The sequence below is a fragment of the Geotrypetes seraphini genome, chromosome 15 (assembly GCF_902459505.1).
Source record: "Geotrypetes seraphini chromosome 15, aGeoSer1.1, whole genome shotgun sequence".
NCBI classification, from domain to species: domain Eukaryota; kingdom Metazoa; phylum Chordata; class Amphibia; order Gymnophiona; family Dermophiidae; genus Geotrypetes; species Geotrypetes seraphini.
This window is the reverse complement of record NC_047098.1, coordinates 27,142,581-27,159,972: the sequence shown is the minus strand read 5'-3', so window position 1 is coordinate 27,159,972 and position 17,392 is coordinate 27,142,581. Positions and strand designations below refer to the sequence as shown.

Below are 17,392 nucleotides of genomic sequence, written 5' to 3'. Positions count from 1 at the left end.
TCTTTCTGGAATCAGTTGGCAAGAAGTACTACAGTGCCAGAGTTCAAAAATGTGGCCTTAATGTATTAGGAAAAACCCACTTAAGTGTGCATAAGGCCACTTTACACTGCATTTTAGTAATCCGGTGAGCTGGATTTTAGGCAGGAGGTAGCCGGCTATCTCCTACTGAGTAGGGTAGCTTTTCTCAAGTACCTAATTTCATTTTAGTTTGATACTTTGTAAACCGCTTAGGTCAGTAAAATGCAGGAGCGGTATATCAAATCTTAAATAAACATAAAAAATAAACATACAGGTGGACCCTCCAGGGATAGAAAAATATGCAGCTGAACGTACACCACTTTTGATAGTTTTCAGGCTTCAGGAGGTCAATAAAAATTTTAATAATAATTGCCAAGTTACCGTGCCCCTCCCCAAGCCACATGCCATGTGTCCATCCTCTGCTTCCTCCACTGAACAAGTGTGCAAGGGTGAAGAATGAGGCACCTGTAATGATGAAATACTCCAGCAGTGCTCCTAGTCATCCATAGGGTTAAGACACGATGTTTCTTTGCTGATATGGTGAGGACAGGCAGTTTCACCTGATAGCGGTGGGACACCTGGTGGCACAGAGGGAAGACACTCTCCTGGAACATTCGTTTTTTGAGAGGTACAGTCTGTCTTTGATGTGGATTTAATTATGGCTGCTGTAGGACTGGGAGGGGGGGGGTTATAAAAGCAAGAGCAAGGGATCTTATGTCACAGGCTGATATTCTCCTGTTAGTGCAACCTGGCAAAGCAGTAGCTTCTCGCCATGCAGCTGGTAGCGAGCCTGGTGTCCTTGCTGCTGTGCAGTATTAGAGCAGCGCATCCCCAGGAAGAGCTGAGATTCATTTCAGTCAGCACCAGGGTGAGTGAAGCATAAATAATAATAATAATAACTTTATTCTTTTATACCGCCATAACCAAAAGTTCTAGGTGGTTTACACTAAAAAGAGCTGGACAATCAGCGAAATACAATAATACAGTAAAAAAAAAAAAAATGCAAATATTTGTAAAATAGAATTTCAATAATAAAACTCACTAAGTAATAAACTTATCGAACAAAGTGGTCTTAATTAATTTCCAAAAACTGCAATAAGATAACATAGCTTGCTAAATACATTTACCTAACCAAGATTGTTGCCTACCAGCTTGAAATGCCAGGGTCCTATCTAAGAAGGTCTTATATCGGCACCCATTAATTTTTGGATACGCAAATAAGTAGAAGTTTCTAGTTTCTCTTGATGGTCTATGCAACACAAAATGAGGAAAAAGGTAAGCTGGAGACAATCCCGATATCAGCTTAAAGCAGATGCAGGAAAATTTGAATAATACTCTTGCCTCCAAAGACCAGAGAAAGCTAGAGAGGGAAAATTAGGAAGACAAACATTCAAGAGATGTTGACAAAAGGAAATAGAAAAGTGGGGAAAAGAAGGGTTGGCAACAGCAAAGACATGTCTTAAGATGCTCTTTTGGGGATATTTTTTCTTTTTTGTAATCTTTATTCATTTTTAAAACTTTCAACAAGTGTAACATAAGATACAATCATTTTATACTTTAACATCACTTAATATACCATCAAAGTTAACCCTCATCAAATATCCCCCCCTTACACCCAACAATTGTACTTAAGCATAATAAATCATAAAATATTCCCTCCCCTTTCCCCACCCTGGACATGTATGAACAAAGGAAATAATAATAATAATATTCATTCTGTACAATATTTTGTTAATGGTTCCCAAACATTCCTAAATTTCTTAAAATGCCCCTGCTGTATGGCTATTACCCGCTCCATTTTAAAGATTTGGCATAACGAATTCCACCAAAAATTATAATTTTTTCCAATTTTTCATAATTTGGGGATATATTTTCAATGAGGTAAATCACTTTGGTTCCCCTTGTGGGGTTGGCATAGAATTTTAAGAATAGGAATGGCAAAGTTTTGGCAAGGGAGCTACAGTAGAAATGTGTTTATATTCTTCCCTTGAAAGTTTGCAGCAAATCTGATATCTTACAATTTAAGAAGCTAGTGAGGGCCTCATTCCAAATGGGCTTTTCCTACACAAAAAGATACAAAGGGAGTTAGAAGAAGTGTAGGATTAAGTTAATGATTTGGAGGATGATAGAAATTGTAATTAAAGGCTCTTAATGTACTGTAAACTAGATATAAAGAAAACAAAATTGTGCATCTGTAATTCACCTTTCACAAAACTTTTATAAAGGTGTAATTTTAAATGTATTCAGTGCAGTCGATTTGATGTAGCTTTATGAAACTTTATATCTTCCTTCCATTCAAGGCACATATTAGATGGGTATCATTCTAGATCAGTGGTCTCAAACTCCAACCCTTTGCAGGGCCCCATTTGGGATTTGTAGGTACTTGGAGGGCCTCAGAAAAAAATAGTTAATGTCTTATTAAAGAGTTTGAGACCACTGAGTTAAGGGGAATGGTTAATCTGCTGGCTGGGTTGGAGGCCAGAGGGGAGAACAGGACAATCAATCCATTGTGACATCACTGAGGAGGTTGGCTCTTATTGGTGGAATGAGGCATTATGACATCACAATCTCAGCTCTGCTTCCCAAAGACAAACAGGATGTCATGGTTACAGTTAAGCCAGTGGTCTCAAACTCAAACCCTTTGAGGACCGTATTTTGGATTTGTAGGTACTTGGAGAGCCTCAGAAAAAAATAGTTAATGTCTTATTAAAGAAATGACAATTTTGCATGAGGTAAAACTCTTTATAGTTTATAAATCTTTCCTTTTGGCTAAGTCTTAATAATAATACTGTAATTTATAGTTAGAGAGACATATGATCAATAAACTATTTTATGTTACTTTTGTGATTATGATAAACATACCGAGGGCCTCAAAATAATATCTGGCAGCAGTAGCATACCAAGGGGGAGTCAGGGGGGAGGTCCGCCCCGGGTGCAGCCTTAAGGGGGGGTGCACAGCCGGCCAGGTCTGGAAAATGGTCGATCGCCAAGGCAAAGTGAGTCGATCGCGGAGCCCATCCTGGGCTCCGTGATTGACTCACTTTGCCTTGGCGATCGACCATTTTCCAGACCTGGCCGGCTGTGCACCCCCCCCCCCCAAGGCTGCTGTTGGAAAGGAAGTTCGGGCCAGCCAATCGCTGCCTGGCTGGGCGGAACTTTCTCTCCGACGGCAGAATTGACGTCAGGGAGAGGAATGCTGGTCAGCCCGACGCTGGGAAGCAGAGAGAGCTTGAGGCAGCCGCAGCGGTGGCTTTGGGGCCTGTTCCCCTATGGTGGCAGCAGTGGCTTGGTGGAGGGCAGGGAGAAAGAAAGGGAGAGAGGAAGAAAAAGTTGGGGGAGGGAATGAAGTCTGGAGGAGAGGAAGCATACAGGCTGAAAGAAGGGAAGAAAGATTGGATGCACAGTCAGAAGAAGAAAGTGCAACCAGAGACTCATGAAATCACCAGACAAGGTAGGAAAAATGATTTTATTTTCAATTTAGTGATCAAAATGTGTCTGAATTTATATCTGCTGTCTATATTTTGCACTATGGCCCCCTTTTACTAAACCGCAATAGCGGTTTTTAGCGCAGGCAGCCTATGAGCGTTGAGAGCAGCCCTGGGCATTCAGTGCAGCTCCCTGCACTAAAAACTTCTATTGTGGTTTAGTAAAAAGGGAGGGGGTATATTTGTCTATTTCTGTATGGTTGTTACTGAGGTGACAGTGCATAGAGTCATCTGCTTTGACCTCTTTGAAAAAACCCCCAGAATAGGAATGATAATTAACATTTTCTCAGTGTACAGTGTGCTTTGTGTTTTTTTTAAATTTTATTATTGGTAGATCATTTTGACTTGGTCATTTTAAAAGTAGCTCGCAAGCCCCAAAAGTGTGGGCACCCCTGAGCTAGAGCGTTGAAGCTGCGTGTGGCTGCCGTAAAGGTCATCTCTGACGCAACCTGAAGTTGCATCAGAGACGACCTTTACGGCAGCCATTTGCAACTACAACGCTCCGGCTGCTGTAAGAAGGCAGTTTAGACATCGCCAGCCACAGGGCAGGAAGATTTGTCGGACCGGGCCTGTTGGCCGGGAGTGGGGTGGGGTGGGGTGGTGCATTGCAGATCTTGTTGCCAAAATCGGAAAGGTGAGGAAGGGAGAAAGATAGGCCTGTGGTGGATGGAGAGATTGAGAGAAGGGGGCAGATGATGGAAGTGGGTAGAAAGGGGAGAGAGATGAGGTTAGATGATGGAAGTGGGGAGAAGGGATAGCAAATGTTGAATGGAAGTGGAGAAAGAGAACACATACTGGATGGAAGGAGGGATAAAGAAAAAGGACATATGCTGGATGGGGGAAGAAGATAGAGTTAGTGAGATAGTGGAGGGGTGAAGGAAAAGGGTGGCATGCTGTGGGTAGACATAGTGAAAAGAGGGAAACTGAGGACTGCATAGTAAGAAAGAATTTAATTTAAACGGAGGCAGAAAATAAAGAAGGAAGACCAGAGAAGGAAAGGGAAGAGAGAGAGAGGAGAGAGAGATGCCAGAGAACGGGGAAGGAGACAGAGATATCAGATCTGAGCAGAGGAAATGAGAAGAGAAAGATGCTAAAAACCACAGGGGGGAGGGAAAGAGATGAAAGGAGAAAGATGCCAGACCATGAGGGAACAGAGGGAAGATGAAGGATGCCAGACCAAAGGGGGGGTCTAGAGGAGAGATGGAAGGGGGAGGCATACAGTTTCTGGAAGGGGCATAGAAGGAGAGAAGATGCCATATAGGGAGGGGCAGAGAGATGGCAGACAGTGGATGGAAGGAAGACAGTAACAAGAAGATGAGGAAAGCAGAAACCAGAGAAGACAAAGGTAGAACAAAAATGTTCTATTTATTTATTGCTTTAGGAGACATATGTCACTGTTTCTGTGGTGTTGCATTTTATGTAGAGTCCAGCTTCTTGCTGGTTCAATTTAACCTTTGTCTATGTATTTCTATTTTATCCACCCTTTTACAAAACTGTGGAGCGTTTTTTAGCGCCAGCCGTGGTGGTAGCAGCTCTGATGCTCAGAATTCTATGAGCATCAGAGCTGTTACCACCGTGGCTAAAATCCACACTACAGTTTTGTAAAAGGGGAAGGGGTTAGTTTGTGATGACATATTCCATACTAGGCGAAGGTGCTTTCTGTGTTCTGTGTGTTCGAAAGACATGGTTTTCTGTTAGGAATTGAAGGTGTAGGATTGATCTGTGCTGGTCTGGCTTGTCTAGTTTTACAATGGGTGTATTGATGTACTGCTCACTGCAATATGTAAGATGCTGCCTTTTCCTAAGTACTCATGTGTGACGTGTGGCTTGTTACTAAAAATCATGTGGCTTGTTACTAAAAATCAGAGGGGGGGGGGGTTGCCAAAAAATGATGGGCCCCGGGTGTCACATATGCTAGGTACGCCACTGTCTGGCGGGCCATGAGTTTGAGACCACTGGTATATATGAATGTGTTTCTTCTGTTCCCAGGTGCAACTTGCAAAGCTGTTTTGAGTTACACACCTTGCTCGCCTCTGTTTTCTTCATACAATCCATTATAATAAGAGAACTTGTGAGCATAACACATGCCATGCAAAACCATGACCTCCTTAGAGTGCTCTAGTTTATGCGAAACATAATGTCAAATGTGTAAAAAAAATGGATCTTCACAGAAAAATCTCTTACCTCTCTCATCAAGAATGTGACTTGAGGCAACCAGATGTTTCACATTTGCCTTCGCAGGCCCTTTGCCTGAGAATTTAGGTCTCCTGTTACATTTAAGGTGAGTTTGAACACCTGGTTGGCCTTTGGTGGAAATTAGGACTCTGTTCAGCAACTGCCTTGCCCCTAAGGTCCTGATCAGATTGCACTTTCTCATCCTTTCATGTCATATCTCTATAGTTTTCTGCTTGCTTTGTTCTTTTTATATGAGTAAGATATTCTTTCACTTGAGTGGTACAGTGCATGCTTGGATTTAAATAATTCACCTCCAGTTTATTTTATTGAACTTTAATTTTTAATTTAAAATGGCTTTTATATTCTATTTTTATCATAGCCTAGTTTCAAAATGGGTTATAATTTCAAATTAATAGATAAAATAAAATCGACTAGTATTTCTGTATGCCTTACTAACACTGCAGCTCCTGACTCATCCCAATATCTAAGAGTTGTCCAACCTTTTCCTCTTTTTAATCACCAATGGTAGTTTACTTCCTAATACGTACTGAACTAGCAGTGATGTAGTAAGGAGTGGCGGTCTGCCCCGGGTGCCATCTGGGGGTGGGGGGCACTGGCACCCGTCCTCCCCTCCCCCCCCCTCCGCTCCTTCCCTGCCTCCCCACAACCGTGCACCCCTTCCCTCGTACCTCTTTAATGTTGGTGGCACCAGCAGCAACCCCGACCTGCTGCTCATGCCAGCATTGGCTCTTCCTCTGACATCACTTCCTGGACCTGTGCCTAGGAAGTGACATCAGAGAAAGAGCCAATACTGGTGCGAGCAGCAGGTTGGAGTTGCTGTTCATGCTGGGAACATTAAAGAGGTACAGGGGAAAGGAAGGGGCACGCGTGCGTAGCAGGAGGGGGCAGGGAAGGAGCAGATGGGGTGGGGAGGGGTACCACTGCCCCAGGCGCCTTTCACCCTTGCTACGCCACTGTGAACTAGATCAACCCATCCCACGTCATCAGCTAAATCAGTAGAATAAAAGTCTGTTCAGCATATTGGCTCGATTCTAGATATGTCGCCTAAGCAATTGGTGCTGACTGGTGTGATGCAAGCACGACGCTATGAAAGGTGCCCATAATAGAATCATGCTTAGTTCTGCCTATCTAATATAATAAAATGATAGGCCGCGCATGCGCACTAAAAAAAGTGTTGCCTGATCTGTTGCGAAAATACGAGTGTGCATGCGCGGGTTTTACGTCACCACCTACTCGCTTTCAAGTTTCAAGTTTATTTAGGTCTTGATAAATCGCCTATTACAGAAATTCTAGGCGATGTACATAATATAATAAAACAGGTTTAAACTTATTAATCCAATAATAACTAACATGACAAGAAGGAAAGGGGGTGAAGTTACAATTAGGGAATGTGAAAGAGGAAAAAACAAAAGGTAGGGTAAAAATCGCAAAGCACTTTTGTGAATATTAATTAAAACAAAATAAATAATTTAAAATTCTTAAAGGTCATAGGCATCCTTAAACAAATAAGATTTTAAAAGTTTTTTAAAGGTTAAAATATCTTGTTCTATTCTTATATATTGGGGAAGAGAGTTCCACCATTTTGGACCTGCAACAGTGAAGATGTCCGCTCTTCGAGTTCCGATAACTTTTAATGAAGGGACTGATAATAAATTTAACTCAGATGAACGTAAAGATCTCTGGGGATTATATGGGATCAATGATTTAGATATGAATAGTGGTTCACTGGATTTGAGGGTCTTAAAAATTAGGAACATCAATTTATACAGGATTCTGTGGCTAACAGGCAACCAATGTGCGTCTATCAATAAAGGTGATACATGATCAAATTTTTTACTGTTATAGATAAGTTTTATTGCGGTGTTTTGGACAATTTGGAGTCTCCTTTTTTCTTTTTGGGTAATGTTTAAGAATAGAGCATTACAGTAATCAATTTTTGCGATGATAAATGAATGTATCAGGATTTTTAAAGAAGAAGGATAAAGGAATTTGGCAATGGCTCTAATCTGACGTAATTTAAAGAAACAGTTTTTGACGATAGAAGAAACATGTTCGTGGTAAGAGAGGTTTTCGTCGAATATTACCCCCAGAATTTTAATTGAAGATTCCATACTGATAGGTATGTTATGGAGAAGGAATGGGTTTATGAGAGAGATGTCTTTTTTCCAATTAAATAAAATGGATTTAGTCTTATTGATGTTTAATGCTAATTTATTCGAATTCAACCAATTATATACTTTTTCTAATTTATGATTTATAGTGGTGATGTCTGTACTGCTTTCGGGATTCAAAGGGTGAAGTAATTGAATGTCGTCGGCATAGGAGAATGGAATGAAACCTATGGCCTGACAGGTTTCCAATAGTGGCGATAAAAAAATATTAAATAATAGTGGAGAGAGGATGGATCCTTGAGGGATGCCGAATGTAGATGAAAAAATAGTGGAATCTTCGTTATTAAATCTCACAGATGAGGTGCGGTTGTTAAGATAAGATTTAAACCAATCTAAGACTTTACCGCATATTCCTTTTTCTTCTAATCTATTTAGGAGTAAGTCATGATCGATGGTGTCGAAGGCAGCGGATATATCTCACTCACGGCTGCGGTGGCGGCTTTCAAATTAAAAAAAAAAACCTTACACATCTGCGGCGGCCTTCCTCACCCCCGCCTCTCACTCTGCATGCTACCGGCTCCTCTCTCAAAATGCACAAAACTCTACTGTTCTTCGGTCTGCCCTGCTCCTTGCCTTACTATATTTTTAAGTTGAAAGACGAGGCAGCGGCTCCTCTCAGGATCCCCACTTGCGTCGGAAGTCCAATGCAGTCGGGGATCTTGAGAGGAGCCACTGCCACCGTGTCTTTCACGGAGCAGGGTAGAACGATCTTCAAAATGGCGGCAACTCGATCTCGAAAGCGTGCATCCTGGTCCCCGCGCCTGCCTACCCCCCCAACACAGCGCTTGAGGCGGTCCCCGGCTCTCGCCAACTCGCACGATTTCCTGCAACACGGAGCGGAGGCTGCCAGGAGGAGGGCTTTGAGGCAAGCGGCTGAGGGCAGACGCAGGGCCAGGAGGGGCTTACAGGAAGAGTCGGTTTCGGCCGCGAGCGGCAGCTGCCAGGAGGACGCCTTCACAGAGCGGTGCTGGTGGCCCTCCTTCAAGGCAGCACAGCTAAAGCACTCAGGTAGGAAGGGAGGCCTACTACTGGACAGGGGGAGCAGGAAGAGGTGCTGATGACAGGGAGGGCAGAAAAATGAAGGGAGGCCTACTGCTGGACAGGGGGAGCAGGAAGAGTTGCTGATGGACAGGGGGGGGGGCAAAAAAATGAAGGAAGGCCTACTGCTGGACAGGGGGAGCAGGAAGAGGTGCTGATAGACAGGGGGTGGCAGAAAAATGAAGGGAGGCCTACTGCTGGACAGGGGGAGCAGGAAGAGGTGCTGATGGACAGGGGGGAGGTAAAACAAAGGGAGAAGGGCTGCTGCTGGATAAGGGGAGCAGTGAAGGGGTGGTGGTGGTCACAGGGGAGGTAAAAATAAGGGAGAATGGACAGGGGGAGCACGCAAGGGGTGGTGGTGGACAGCCAAAAGAAAGACAGAAAGAAAAAAAGAAAGACAGAAATACAGAAAGCGGCTAAGGAGACAGAGAGAGAAAGAAATAAAGACACACACACATATATATTCTAGCACCCGTTAATGTAACGGGCTTAAAGACTAGTAATTCTATAATTCTCTACAATTTTCAAGATTTCAATTCAGTCCAAAAAAAATCATTATTTTCAAAAATGACCATCAACTAACTGGGTGGGCATATCATAATAATAATAATAATAATAATAATAATTTTATTTCTTATATACCGCCAAAGCCATAGTAGTTCGAGGCGGTTTACAACGAAGAAGGGCTGGACAATCAGCGAAAATGGTACAATGTTACAATCAGAGAAAATAGGTGGCAGAGAAAAAAAATGGTACAAACAGAGAGAAAAAATAGAATAATCAGTGAGCAGTGGTGCAATTGGCGAAGGATGGTACAGTCAGCAAAGATGGGTACAATTATGGCAATGGAAAAAAAAAAAATGGTACAGGGAAGAAGGTCCAAACAATCTGCGTAAAGGACATGTTGAGATAGAAGGGGCCAGGGTGGGCATAGGGGTTTTAGGGTATGAATCGGGTGAAAAGATTAGTTTTTAGTAATTTCCTGAAGTTTAAGTAGGATGAAGTGTGTGAGATGATGTGGGCCAGCCAGTTATTGTGCTGACCTGCTTGGAAGGCAAGAGTTCTATTTAGATATCTTTTGTAACGGCAGGTCCTTAGGGTAGGGTAGCTAAACATTGTGCATATAATACTCAGATCAAAGGATCTCTTATAACATATGTTATTTCGGATGCCCATCCTAGGATCTCAGCTCTAATCATGTATACTCCACCCTTAGTTGATGGTCATTTTTGAAAATAATGATTTTTTGGACTGAATTAAAATCTTGATAATTGAAAAGAATTATAGATAATTGACATCTTAATTGATGTATGCATCAAGTTAATTGTTTAGTATGGTGAATTTTGCCCTTACCACTACACTGAATGAGTATTCATTGTGGGTGAGATTTGTATTGGACCCATTTCCTTATACATGGGCAGACTGGATGGGCCATTTGGCCTTTAAATCCCATCATGTTACTATGTTTTTATACAGATTGAATCCACTACTCACAGCTCTAATAGTATTCAATAAATATTAAATAAATCTATATATATAAAATCGGAGGTATGTATGTGTGTATGTATGTGTGTGTGTGTGTGTGTATGTGCCGCGATCACGCAAAAACGGCTTGACCGATTTGAACGAAACTTGGTATGCAGATCCCTCACTACCTGGGGTGATATGTTCTGGGGGTCTCGCGGCCCACCTGCACACGTGGGCGGAGCTACAAACAGAAAATCAGATTTCACCCATTCATGTCAATGGAAAAAATGTAAAAAGCTGCCAACGCAAAAACGGCTTGCCCGATTTGAACGAAACTTGCTGTGCAGATCCCTCACTACCTGGGGTGATATGTTCTGGGGGTCTCGCGGCCCACCTGCACACGTGGGCGGAGCTACAAACATAAAAACATATTTCACCCATTCATGTCAATGGAAAAAATGTAAAAAGCTGCCATTCTCACAGTAATTCCAACTACCTGGGGTGATATGTTCTGGGGGTCTCGCAGCCCACCTGCACACGTGGGCGGAGCTACAAACAGAACATCAGATTTCACCCATTCATGTCAATGGAAAATACGTAAAAAGCTGCCATTCTCACAGTAATTCAAAAACGGCTTGACCGATTTGAACGAAACTTGGTATGCAGATCCCTCACTACCTGGGGTGATATGTTCTGGGGGTCTCGCGGCCCACCTGCACACGTGGGCGGAGCTACAAACAGAAAATCATATTTCACCCATTCATGTCAATGGAAAGGATGTAAAAAGCTGCCATTCTCACAGTAATTCCAACTATAAAACACTTTATATGACACTATAACCACTAGGGACATCTTTTCTATTCTACCACGGACACCATACATATAGAGTTTGTATTTTCTAACTGTGTTTGTCACTGTTTCCTTCATGCACCCCAGTTCATAATGTTATTACATTACATGAGTACTCACATATGCTGAACTAGGCACAAAGGTTCCATTCTGAACCGGGAAAAAACTGCATGGAGTTTCTTTTCAACCTGAGTTTCCACATATTGATTTGTTTAAATCAATACTGAAACTTTTGGATGCCACTTATTCCAACAGATCTTCCTTTCCAGTTTAAGAGATTGCTAATTCCAGTGAGACTTGCATTCATTCACCACTATAAAGTATCTTTATTTGAATCCATTTACAGTGTTATTGCTATAATTAAATACCCGTGCAACGCCGGGGCATCAGCTAGTATCAATATGAAGTGCTCAGACCCAAACCATAAAATATTTGTGATAACTACAAACTTATGGCTGTCTTATGGGACCATCATTGCACCTTATTGTCCCAAACCACTCATATCACTCTGTTAACAACGTAACACAAAATGGAAAAGTGTAACGTTCACTTATCTGTCTGATTGAGTGGTTGTTGAATGTGAAGACAGCCACAGAATCGTTAAAGTGCCAGTGCAAAAAAGTGCAGAAATAGATCAGTAGCCAGATGACCCCCCCCGACTCGTGTTTCAGTAACCCTTCCTCAGGAGGGGACACTGTAAATAAAGATAATAAAAACAAAACAACCTATGTGATAATCTAAAACCTTTAGTAGTGGATTCAATCTGTATTTATCCTCACAGAGTACTATCTTAATTTCCCTAGTAGAGTGTAACTATGTTTTTATAACCATAAAGCTCTATGACCTTAGCCAATAGGGAGAGGAGATATAAATATTAAGAGCTATAGCCAATAGAGAGAGAAGAAGATAGTGGATGCTGCAGATAGGCAGACTGGATTGACCATTTGGCCTTTATCTGCCATCATGTTTCTAGCTCTAAGCACTGTTGTTGATAATAAAGCTCTCTGAGGTCTTTTTATTAATAATAATAATAACAGCTTATATACCGCAATACCGTGAAGTTCTATGCGGTTTACAAAGATTAAGCAAAGGTACAAATTGATTGACTTTAAGAGGGGAGGAAGAAAGAGGGTTAATAGGACAGGAAATCCATTTTTGAGGAGAGAGTGATCAATAGAACAAGTTATAGAGGGGAGAGAGAAGAGAGGATCAGTTGTCTCCCTCCATGATGCACATTTGATTTGTTTGTATATACTCATGTTCTTTACCCAGTGGTGTAATAAAGGGGCGAGGGGCAGGGGATGGTCCGCCCTGGGCACCATGTTGATGGGGCGCCATCACCCCTCCTCCTCTCCGCCCCCACCTCTTCCCATTCCTCCCCTCCACGGGTGCCCCCCTTCCCTTCCCCCATCCCTCTAGTTGATGTTGTTCGCGGCAATCAACAATGTGCTCTTTGCAACCCCGTCGGCTCTCCCGCAGATGTCACTTCCAGGTGCCATGCATAAGAAGTGACATCAGAGGGAGAGCTGACGGGGGTCGCGAGGAGCACGTTGATGACCGCCACGAGCAACAACTTCAACTAGAAGGGAAGGGGGACCGCGCGGCAGGAGGGATCAGGGAAGGAGTGGAGGGAGGGCCTCTCACTCTTGCTACGCCACTGGCTTTACCTATTGGATAGTAACACCTGACGTTGCACTTTACTTTGGTATCCATCTCATCTATCTCTCCCCTACAATTCCCTCCCCCTTACTATGCATATTGTTTAATGTGACTCAAGATATTAAACTTCCCTTTGTCCCTGTCTCCTAAAATCAGAATATACTATGACCCTAGATATCTGGAACCTTTCTCTCTGGCTTTGAACATTTGTATGTGCTTCAGTCACAGTGTACCGCAATAAAAATAATAATGAAAAGAAAAAAATTTGATCATGTAACTCCCCTTTTAAAGGAAAAGCATTGGTTACCCGTAAAATATTACTAAACAAAGCTCCTGCATTCTTAGAAAGATTTTTAATAGCATACATCCACACTAAATCTTTAAGATCTGAAGATAAATCCTTGCTAGTAGTCCCCTCGTTAAAATGAATTTATTCAAGGAGGGATGTGATTTTTTTTCTGTTACAGCCCCTCAAATCTGGAATTCGCTCCCAATCAACATAAGAGAAGAAAAATTACTCAGCAAGTTTAAAAGTCTCCTAAAAAGTTGGCTTTTTAAGGATGCTTTTAACTGATTCATTTAAGTTTTAAGATTTCACATTGGACTAGGAACACCGACAAGTGAAAATTAAGTGGGTAACATTCCCCAACCTCTTGTTTCATTACCTGCCCCTTTTTATTTGTTTTTGAAGTGTATTTAAGCCATTTTTTTTTCTCCTCCCTTTTTCAAATGTATTATTTTATTACAATCAATACTAATTGTCTTGTTTTTTTATTTTTATCTTAAACTAATTTTTAACCAAATGTAAACCGCATTGGATTTGGATTTTGCGATCAAATCAAACATTAAATAAACTTGAAACTTAAATTTGTAAATTCCTCCTTGAGAGGGCAGACTCTTGTCTGAGTTACTGTCTCATGTTTTCTCTGGGCAGGAACTGCATGCCACCAGGAAGGACACGATCGTAAAGTGGTTGCAGAACATGGCTGCAGAGGCTAAAGTTGAGGTTCTGGCTACCAAGGGTGAGGAGGCTGCGGACAGCAACGTGGAGAAAAGGTCCATCAGTAAGCCCCTGACTCTGCTGCCACAGAGAGAAAGTAAAGCACTTTGTAGAAACTTCTTCTGGAAAACCTACACTTCCTGCTAATGCCGCAACCTGCTCCCAAGCCCTGGCTAGAACTGAGCTCCCTGCCCCCACATTTCTCCCTTGCCCTCTTAAAATATCTGTGGGTATTGTAAATAACATGAAATACGTAATTGTTTCTGTTTTTGCTGATTGAGCTCAATCTATTTCTTAATCGTTCTGCCTTTGTTAATAAAGCATGGCTGATAGCTACCTGAATGAGCATGGTGTGCTTTTTATCTGTCACTGTGTGGTTACACCTTGCATTTCTATTTGCATTTATTGTATTTCATATAACGATTCTACATAAGTATTCAGCAGTCTCCTCTCAACTCAGCCATCCACTCAGGGAAAGATACTCAAAGCTTTGCGGTAAAAACCGATGGGCCATTGTCGAAGTCGTTCTTGTAATGATTTGAAAAAGGCGAGCCTTTCTACAAAAACAGCGCATGCAAATGAGGTTCATGGAGCGGAGCTTAGGCTCGCTAAATATACTTGAGTTGAGTCGCTAGTGGTAGCGATCAGCACATGCGCAGAGTACATCTGCATATTAAAAAAACAAAACAAAAAACAAACCCCCCCAAACAACCCCAAATTGAAAATTGGCATAACCTCCACACATCCACCCCTGGCAGCAGGAGAGATGCCCACTATGTCCCGCTGCACTCGCACAACCTTCGGACACCCACCCCTGGCAGCAAGAGAGATGCCCACTCTGGGATAGATACACTAAACAGGATCAGTAAGATTGCAGGATAGCCTTAATGAATATGCATGAGACAGATTTGCATATAATGGAGGTGACAGGCATGCAAATCTGCCCCATGCATTTTCATTAGGGCTAGCCTGACTGGCTGGTGGTCCTCCAGGACAGGAACCACTGGTCTAGCTGGACTTTGAGGTGGAATATAATGTCATCTCATGAAGGAGTTGCCCTGATGTGAATGTCATCATTGAAACATGATGATATATCTAATGGATGGCTGAAAATAATTTAAGATAAGTATATTTATTTATATATAAAAAAAGTAACTTGAATATTGATTTTTTTTTTGTAACTCCCAAAACACTGGACTTATGATGAAATATGAGCAGCTACAAACTAGTCTGCGATTAGTCAATGCTATGGAGAGCTCCTGAGTTTTGATGGTCCTATAAGAAATTGATGTTTCTGTAGGAGCTGAATATTGTGTTTTGTCTTTGTTCCCATGATTGGATTGCAGACTGTTGTATTTGTAGGGTTTAGTCTGAAATGTCTTCCATCCTTTCAAATTTGAAATTGGCTAGACCACATATAAAGTTAATTTTCCAGACCTCACAGTTTCCATCAACAATGCATCTTTCACCATATACTTTACAGAAACTCCGCGGCTCCTGTCATCCAGCTCGTCTCCAAGGCATGGTCTTCTTCCCGCAGAACCTTCAACAGAATACTTCTAAATCTCCCTTCCACAAAAAAATCTGCAATACAAACATGTTTTCCACTCCATGCTCACCTTTTTAGGCATAGAAACTTGGAATGACCTTACTGAAATGACCAGGACAGAACCTAACCATACCAAATTCCGAAAGAAACTGAAAACTCATCTATTTGACACCTAATCATTTGTATCCTCTTCTCCTCCTGTATCTTCCTGCCCTCTATTGTCCTCCCTACCCTCTTCTAACCCCTTCCTCTGTAATGTCGCCAAGAGCTTGTATATAGGTGTGTGCGATGCACAAATGGAAGAAATAAATAAATAAAATATATCAACATTTATATATAGGAAACAAGCTGATTGGTGCCCTGCCGCCTCAATCCCAGCTTCCACTCTCTACCTACATAAATCAGTTCCGAAATAGCCTCCCAGAAGATTGCTTGCCTCTGCCCTTAAAACCCCCAGGAAATACCTACGGCTGCTTTACAATGGCTTAGAGCTGTGTGTGAGAACAGCCTCGGTGTCCATGTAAGACTTTCTGTAGCTCTAGACTTTTCAGATTTCTTGCTACAAAGTAAGCAAACTCTTTGTTACTTATTACCTTTTTCAAAGTTTGTACCTTATTGATATTAACTTTCCAGCCAGAGGAAGATACCAGATCACCGTACAAGGGGGTGCTGAAAAGTTCTCAGTCCAGCCAACCAACTTCCTAAATTCTGAGGGTTGTTTTGTCATTATAACTGAAAAGAGTCATCTTATTTTTTAAAGTACCAATTTGCAGAAATGAAATTCTATGTTTTGAACCATATCTAGTCATTCTCTTCTTGGTTGGGCTGAGAACTTTTCAGGATCCCCTCATAAAATCATAGTACAGCATGCCTACACCCTTTCAACAAATTCCATAACATTTTTACTGTACTCATAGATCTAGGACAGGGGCGTCAAAGTCCCTCCTCGAGGGCCGTTTTCAGGATTTCCCCAATGAATACGCATGAGATCTTTGTAAACCGCATAGAACTTCACGGTATTGCGGTATATAAGCTGTTATTATTATTATCTATTAGCATACAATGAAAACAGTGCATGCAAATAGGTCTCATGCATATTCATTGGGGGAAATCCTGAAAACCTGACTGGATTGCGGCCCTCGAGGAGGGACTTTGACACCTCTGATAAGCCAGCAAATACAAATGTCTAGTCTCTACCTAAGTTCTGTTGGGCTGTGGTTAATTACAAATTCAAAGGCAGTGCATTCTCCAAGTACTAGATCAATAACAGAAAAAAAAAATCTGTTCTCGTGTTTCACATAGTCAGTTCTGTTTCTGGCTTGGAATATCGAACAATCATTGATTCATCGATCATGAATAAGCACCAATATGTCTTATGTTTTAAGTACTTAAAAAATTCATGCAAAGTGTGAAAGTGCATTGTCCCAAAATACAGAGTTTGGATAAATTTTCCCTAACGAGGGGGTACTGAAAAGTTGTCAGCCCAACCAAGAAGAGACTGACGTGGATATGGTTCAATCAATGATCTGAAACGATGTCAAAACATAGAATTTATTTTCTGCAAATTGGCACTTAACCAAATAAGATAACACTCTTTTCAGCTACTGTGGCAAAAATAACGCTCAGAGTCTAGGAAGCCGGTTGGTTGGGCTGAGAACTTTTCAGCACCCCCTCCTATATAAATGCGACATGATGTGGAGGTGGAGAAACAAAAGGATCAGTGGAGCAACAACAACAAACACCCCCCCCCAAAGAAAAAGGAAACGCAAAGCTAGGAACAGCTGAAAGATTTGGGAAAAGTTACGGAGAGTAGGATTTATTTCCCTCGCCTTCCTGAGCTGAAAACAACGGGCGCATTATTCTGTTCTTCACTGGGCTATGTGGCTGAAGCCTTGAACTTATCATTAGACTTTAATCTTTGCACAAGCCAACATGGGTGACCCAAAAGCAAACAACCTGC

The 17,392-nt window shown here is 41.9% G+C and overlaps 1 protein-coding gene across 1 annotated transcript; it reads left to right on the top strand.

Annotated features, from left to right (window-relative positions):
- The first annotated feature begins 750 nt into the window (after nt 1-750).
- Nucleotides 751-14,215, top strand: LOC117349147 (somatostatin-1B-like). The gene is made up of 2 exons (XM_033922222.1): nt 751-886; nt 13,818-14,215. Exons 1-2 carry the CDS (start codon nt 791-793, stop codon nt 14,028-14,030), a joined length of 309 nt encoding a protein of 102 aa, XP_033778113.1. The 5' UTR covers nt 751-790; the 3' UTR covers nt 14,031-14,215.
- Nucleotides 14,216-17,392: the final 3,177 nt, after the last annotated feature.

What these genes read in the sequence shown, in the direction of transcription:
- LOC117349147 (XM_033922222.1), top strand. Translation starts at nt 791, where the DNA reads ATGCAGCTGGTAGCGAGCCTGGTGTCCTTGCTGCTGTGCAGTATTAGA. An exon ending in TCATTTCAGTCAGCACCAGG is followed by an intron (nt 887 to 13,817) that starts GTGAGTGAAGCA and finishes TTCTCTGGGCAG; the next exon opens with GAACTGCATGCCACCAGGAA.